This window comes from Lampetra planeri, chromosome 1 (genome assembly GCF_965212315.1).
Source record: "Lampetra planeri chromosome 1, kcLamPlan1.2.h2, whole genome shotgun sequence".
Lineage (NCBI taxonomy): Eukaryota > Metazoa > Chordata > Hyperoartia > Petromyzontiformes > Petromyzontidae > Lampetra > Lampetra planeri.
This window is the reverse complement of record NC_136107.1, coordinates 34,305,667-34,312,956: the sequence shown is the minus strand read 5'-3', so window position 1 is coordinate 34,312,956 and position 7,290 is coordinate 34,305,667. Positions and strand designations below refer to the sequence as shown.

Here is a 7,290-nt window from a genome sequence, read left to right as displayed (position 1 = left end):
AACGTCGATCGTCACGAAGACAACCCACACTCGCCACAGCAGCAGCAACAGCTGTCAGCAGCAGCAGCAGCAATATGATCATCAGCAGCAACAGCAGGGCAGTAACATTAGCAGCAACAATAACCGCAGCAGGAATACCAGTAGCACGAGTAGCAGTGGCATCGGCAGCAGGGACAGCTGCAGAAACATCGGCAGCAGCAGCAGCAGTAGCATCATTAGCAGGAACTGCAAGACCGTGTACGATTGTTTGACCCGACCACTCTGCGACACATTTGAAGAGAGCAGCCGCTGCTGCTGCTGCTGCTGCTGGTAGCGGTGGTTGGAGTCTGTGGTCGGGGCAGAAGCGTTCGGTGCGCGCGCGCCGCGAGTATCGGAGAGGAGGGAGGAGGAAGCGGAGGGAGGAGGGAGGGAGGGAGGAGGAGGGAGGAGGAGTGTTTAATCAACAGACAGGCGCACTCGATAGCGGGTGAATGAGAGGTAATTGGGTGGAAGAACACGGGGGGGAAAGCGGCGCGATCGTCGACGAGGATCTCGTGCGGACGGGAAGATGAGATCGGAGCGCGCTCGGGAGAGTCGCCGTCGAATTCCTCATCCCGTGCCCGCGACCGCGCGCGTTCAAGCGACGGCTCCTGCCACGCGGTACGTGCCCCGGCACGCATGTCACGCGACACGTGTGTGCACAGCTTACTGCCGTGAGATTTCGTTCTTACGTTGCACGCGTGGCATAAACCATTCACGTTACCACCGTGACATTCGTCCATGCATTAGATCGATTGCATATATTACACACATGCCATATATTACACACATGCCATACATTACACACATGCCATATATTACACACGTGCCATATATTACACACGTGCCATATATTACACACATGCCATATATTACACACATGCCATATATTACACACATGCCATACATTACACACATGCCATATATTACACACATGCCATACATTACACACGTGCCATATATTACACACATGCCATACATTACACACATGCCATACATTACACACATGCCATATCACGTAACACACGTACGTCACATGCCATGACATACGTTCATACTATCGATTCATACTTACAAGACGTACATTACATTCATGAAATACGTACGTTGACATACGTTAGCATACGTTTGTACATTGCATGTATGACTCACGGCAGCGCATTGCATTCAATAATATATGGTTAAGTACTATTACATACTACGGCATTCCCACACATTACATACATGGCACATGACGTGCATACATTGCCTGCATGTATGACACAGTTCATTCTTGGCATAACCGAGACAAAATAGAACATGTTTTCCATGCTTGAGATTCGTACACACAGCGACATTACGCACGGACATCTTATACCACAGAGTTCAGGAGACAATTGCTGTTCGCAAGCACCTATTGAGATCGATAGGTCGTGAAACGCGGTGCTCGAGTCTTCCACGATCCCGGCCGCCTTTGTCTTTCTAATATCTGTATTTTATTTGACTAGTAAAATAAAGAAAATCAAAAAACCTAAGCGAAATACAGAGCAGAGAAGTGCTTGTAGCGATTGCCGCATGCACGGATCCGGAATCGAACCGAGGCGGTCGCGCTTGTCGTAAGGCAGTGTTTTCAATCACAACCTAAGGGTTGCCACCTACGTGTATACGTACTGTACATTTATGTCCACAGTTGTATAACTTAATGAGTCCAATACACCTGATATTACAAAAGCAACGTAATGAAAATGCGTGTGTCACCGCGCGCGTGTGTGCCGAGTTGGAGCATAGAATTTAGTGCGCTTCGCTACGGACCCGGCCACCCGAGTTCGATTCCTGCTCGCGGCCACCAACAAGTGAGGATTATTTGAACCGGTCCTTGTCCTCCCCCTAGGTCGACTCGACCTCAAATGAGTACCTCAATGACGTTGACACATTCCTGCTCACGGCCTGGCGTGGTGATGGCCACCCAGCCCCTCGTGTGTCGTGCTGCCCTACACAGATGCCCCGAGTCTGTCGATTGTCGTCCTGAGTGTTCGTGCGCTGAAGTTGCCGAGTGTTGACGTATCCACAGGTGCGTGCGCGTGCAAGCGTGCGTTTGTCTGCGCGTCTGTGACTGAAGGAGGTTAATGAACGGGCATGTGTGTGTGTGTGTGTGTTTATATGTGCATGCGTGTTTGTGTTTTCGGGCGCGCGCGCGCGCGTGTGTTATGTACACAGGCGAGTTGTGTGTGCGCAGCAGCGGTGCGAAACGGTGGTGTAGTCGTCAGCGCAATGCGCTCCGAGCCCGGCCCACCCGAGTTAGATTCCCGCTCACGACCATCCTGATTCGGTCACTAAATGAGTACACATACCTGCTAGGTGGGGGGGGGGTGTTAACATCAGTGCTGGGAAAACAACCGCGACCTGGCGACCGCGCAGATGTGCACGTGTCGTTGCCGGCTCTTCATGGGTGCTCGCGAACAGCACTTGCCCCAACAGTCTGTTAAAGGCTATACCGGTGGTGGCTGGCGGAGGAGGGGTGGGGGTTTGGGGGGGACTTTGGTCTTGGCATATGTCCGAGCGTGTTTGTGTGTGAGCTGTGCACACAGTGTGTGAATGGGTGCGTGTGCGTACGTCAGCCAGGCAATTGTCTGCACACGTCCTTTCCCATTTACTACCGGGGCAATGCGTACCGCCTCATCACGGGACTCATCAGAGTGACCATCGCTTCTGCCGCTTCTCTCCAGTGACCCTGCCAATGCTCCTGCAGCGACACTAACATGTACGTATGTTGTATGTGGATGTATGCGGAACTTCTTTCGCACCGTACGTGGCCAACCGTGCTTATCGGAGGCGCGGTTGGGTAGGAAAACAAACGAATAACACGTGGAATAAAAGTTGCGAGGGGGGTGGGGGATGAAAACGTCTCCAAACGATACGGTTGTGTGTTATCGAGTCAATTTTCAAAACAAGTAATTGCTGTGCGGCAATTTCACTGGGCGAGTGTTCACTTCGTGTGTGTCTGGGTGTGTCTGGGTGCCCGTCGGACTGCGTCTTTGTGTGCCATTGTCTTGTGTCAGTCCGTGTCCAATGGCCTCCGTTTTTAGAACTTCTTTCGCACCGTACGTAGCCAACCATGCTTATCTAGAATTTGGCCTCCGTTTGTCTGTGCGTCTGTGTATCTGCTTTTTTGGTCTATGCGCCTGTCTGCACCTGAGTGAGTCTGTGTGTCCGTACGTCTGCGTGTTTTTGTGCGCGTCTGCCTACGTGTGTGGATGTATGCGTGTGTGTGTGTGGGGAGCGGTAGTGTAGCGGTTAGCGCGCTGCGCCTCGAACCAGGCGACCCGGGTTCGATTCCCGTTCACGGCCAACACCAGTGACGATTATCTGAACTGGTTCTGGGCCTCCCCTAGGTCGACTCAGCCTCAAATGAGTACCTGGTGCGATGTCTAAACATCGCCACTAGGGAGACAAAGGCGGCCGGGCGTGGTCTTGGCCACCCACCCCCTCATGTGCCGTGCCGGCCTTTATAGGTGCTCGCTAACAGCACTTGCCCCTAGAGTCTGTTAAGGCTATACGGGGGATCTTTGTCCTTTTTTGTGCGTATCAATGTTGGTGGGTCTGTGTGTATTTTTGCATCTCTGTCTGTGTGCGCATTTATAGGTAGGGTGTCTATGTTATGCTTGGTGAGTCTGTGTGCGTCTGTGTGCCTGCCCGTCTGTGTCTACGGAACGTGCAATCACACGCACAGCGGATGCTTGCATTGTGCTTATAACTGGCAGCCGAGATTCGCTGGCTGTCACCTTTAGGGTCACGCTCTCGCAATCAAAAAAATGGATTAAGAAACGGAGGTCTCGCAAATACGATGCCACATTCCCATTCAACGCCTTCCAACACATTCAACACACTCAGGTGCAAGCTTTCGTCAGGCTTAGATTTAAAAAAAAACTTTCAAATTAGCATCGTTTCTTTTTTCTTTGGGAGGGATGGTGAGATTCAGTAATCGAATTGAACATGCTGACGTTACGATGTGATTGTACAGTTTCACGCGTAGACTCCACGAACCAATCACTAATTATTCATTCAAAGCCCTTTGTCAGTCCATTGCTGTACGGAGGGGATCGCCATGCCGTGTGGGAGACGAGTGTGCCCAATTTCACATGTGCAACCTTTCTAAAACATCAATAGTATTTAATGAATGCAATCCGTTAAGTCGATTCCTCGTGGCGGGCAGGATGAGTGGACGAGGATACTGTGCGTGCGTCGCGTGTGCATTCATCGCGGTTAATTTTGTTGCAATTCTCTTTTTTCAGAGGACACTGCTCCGAGTGAGCGACTCGTGACTGCAGAAGACGGGAGAGAGATCCAGAGATCGCGACTCGGCACCCCCCGTGTGGACCACCGAGAAGTTGTGGTTAAACCATCATTTAGCTGAAGTGTTCGTGTACGTTGAACTTCTTTCTCGCCGTACGTAGCCAACCGTGCTAATCGGAGGTCGGGGTGAGGGGGGGGGGGACAAGAAACTGAACACCAAAAGCATTTCTAAGGAAATGCATTTTCGATCTAGTTTTAACAGTTCATAGCTCCAGCGGTTCTTCATATCGGAGGGGCGCATCTGAAAGCTCGTCCCTAATTTGGAACATTTTCGCACCTCGTTAGTTGACTCATCACACTCGCATGAATCTTTTAAAGTAAGAAAAAAAACCGTGCAAAGTTTGGCTAAGTTTCATTAATAGCGGCCACGCACGGTAAGATGTAACGATGATGTATTGAGAAACAAAAGCACTTAGTGAAACGTCAACACGTATTGGATACACGCACACTTAAACACACTGGCGGGCATATACTCTCACATGCACCCAAGTTAATAAACTTTCAGACATTTTCACTTACGTACGCACACAGACACTCACAAATACGCATTCGCTTGCTCGCTTCAGTACACACACACTAACATTCACACGTTGATAGGCAATTCCGTAATCTCACACATCCTAACATAGATGAATACACTCACAGACACATACATACCCACACATATAGCATAGGCATACAGACTTAACGTCAAACACATACATGCCCACGATTATACACACACATCCACAGTATCTTATGTTCTGACGTACACAAATACAATTGTCCCCATGTTGTTTAAAACGACTGCTGTGGCAAGTGCAGTTAGCGAGTACGTACAGATCTAAATTATCTCACATACCCACTGAAATTCATACACACTTTATTCACACTAATTGAAACGTTAACAGGATCTCACGTACCAAACCCTATCATACGCACACTATCTCACACACATACCCACATTGACACACTCTCGCTTACATGCTGATAACCACCCAATAACACACACAGTTAGCCAACCCCCCCACCCCAAACACACACACCCGTCTAAAGCGTACTGAAGCATTTTGACCATCGCCCCACGCCATGGAATCAATGCTTCCGGCCAACACGACTCCCTGGATTACAAACAACATCTCGTGGCTCTGGGACAACAACAACAACAACGGCGGCAACGACACCGGCAACGCCACGGGCATCGAGGAGCCCTACGAGCCGGGTGCGGGAGCCGTCATCCTGCCTCTGATGTACTTCGTCGTGTGCGCCGTGGGCCTGACGGGCAACACGCTCGTCATCTACGTGGTGCTGCGCCACGCCAAGATGAAGACCGTCACCAACATCTACATCCTCAACTTGGCCGTCGCCGACGAACTCTTCATGTTCGGCCTGCCCTTCCTCGCCCTGCAGAACGCGCTCTCCTACTGGCCCTTCGGCTCGCTCATGTGCCGTATCGTCATGACGGTGGACGGCATCAACCAGTTCACGAGCATCTTCTGCCTGACCGTGATGAGCATCGACCGCTACTTGGCCGTGGTCCACCCGGTCAAGTCCACCAAGTGGCGGAAGCCCTTCTTCGCCAAGCTCGTTAACGGCGCCGTGTGGTTCCTCTCCATCGTCGTCGTCCTGCCCGTCATCATCTTCTCCTACACACAAGGGGACATCACCATGTGCAACATCAACTGGCCCGACCCGGCCAGCGTGTGGTCCACGGCGTTCATTCTCTACACGGCGCTGCTCGGCTTCTTCGGGCCGCTCACCGTCATCTGCCTGTGCTACTTGCTCATCATCTTCAAGGTGAAGTCTTCGGGCGCGCGCGTGCAGGGCTCCACCAAGCGCCGCAGGTCCGAGAAGCGCGTGACGCGCATGGTGATCGTCGTGGTGGCGGTGTTCGTCTTCTGCTGGCTGCCCTTCTACCTGCTCAACATCATCAACCTGGCCGTCACGCTGCCCGAGGAGCCCGCGCTCATGGGCCTCTACTTCTTCGTGGTCGTCCTCTCCTATGCCAACAGCTGCGCCAACCCGATCCTCTACGCGTTCCTCTCGGACAACTTCAAGAAGAGCTTCCAGAAGGTGCTCTGCCAGAAGAAGGTGGCCGCGGCCAACGCGACTCACGACGACGGCGCGGATCCCAGCGACAATCGCCCAGAGAAGTCGCGGCTGCACGAGGCGCCGCCCGAGACCATGCCCATCGCACTGCACGAGAACGGCAGCGTGCAGCTGTCGGTCGTCTAGCGGGGGGAGGGGAGGCGCGTGCGCGCCCTGCGGCGTCGTGTGCGCTCGGGGAGGGGGGGTGAGTGCGTACCGTGCGTAATTGATACATTTGCGTGCGTTGCGGTTGAAGGGGCCGGGGATGCGTTCGCTCGATGCGCGTTGCGCTGCGCTGAGTAAAAATGCGTTCGGGAGTCGACGGCTGCATGCGTCGATCAGCGCGCGTGCGTTCGCCGTGGTTGTGTCGAACACGGTCGGGCGTGGGGCTCAGCTTCGTTGCGGAGGGCGATTGCGTCGAGCGCGGTGGTGTCGTGCGTGGCAGAGTGTGGTTGTGTTGGTGGTGGTCGTGTCGAGCTTGGCAGAGTGTGGTTGTGTTGGTGGTGGTCGTGTCGTGTGCGGCAGAGTGTGGTTGTGTTGATGGTGGTCATGTCGTGCGTGGCAGAGTGTGGTTGTGTTGATGGTGGTCGTGTGGAGCGTTGCAGAGTGTGGTTGTGTTGGTAGTGGTCGTGTGGAGCGTTGCAGAGTGTGGTTGTGTTGATGGTGGTCGTGTCGAGCGTGGTTGTGGTTGAGCGTGCGCGAGGGGTGAGCGGGGGTAGGGAAGGGGGTGCGTTTGGGGTGCATGCGCCCCGGATGCGCCGGTGTGAGTGCGTTTGGGGTGTGGGAGAACACTCAACGTGTGCACGTGCATGGAGTGTAACTGCGTGTGTGTGTGTGCGCCCGTGTTCAACTGGGGCGCATGCATTTGGAATG

At 53.1% G+C, this 7,290-nt stretch overlaps 1 protein-coding gene across 3 annotated transcripts; it reads left to right on the top strand.

Annotated features, from left to right (window-relative positions):
• The first annotated feature begins 293 nt into the window (after positions 1 to 293).
• LOC144721663 (somatostatin receptor type 5-like) lies at positions 294 to 6,579 on the top strand. 3 transcript variants are annotated; one of them, XM_078599494.1, is made up of 3 exons: positions 294 to 639; positions 2,620 to 2,758; positions 4,290 to 6,579. In XM_078599494.1, the coding sequence occupies exon 3, from the start codon at positions 5,419 to 5,421 to the stop codon at positions 6,562 to 6,564; it is 1,146 nt and encodes a 381-aa protein (XP_078455620.1). In that variant the 5' UTR covers positions 294 to 639; positions 2,620 to 2,758; positions 4,290 to 5,418; the 3' UTR covers positions 6,565 to 6,579. The 3 variants fall into 3 exon arrangements, with proteins under 3 accessions (XP_078455620.1, XP_078455611.1, XP_078455627.1); XM_078599485.1 differs by having other exon boundaries at positions 2,616 to 2,758; XM_078599501.1 differs by lacking the exon at positions 2,620 to 2,758.
• Positions 6,580 to 7,290: the final 711 nt, after the last annotated feature.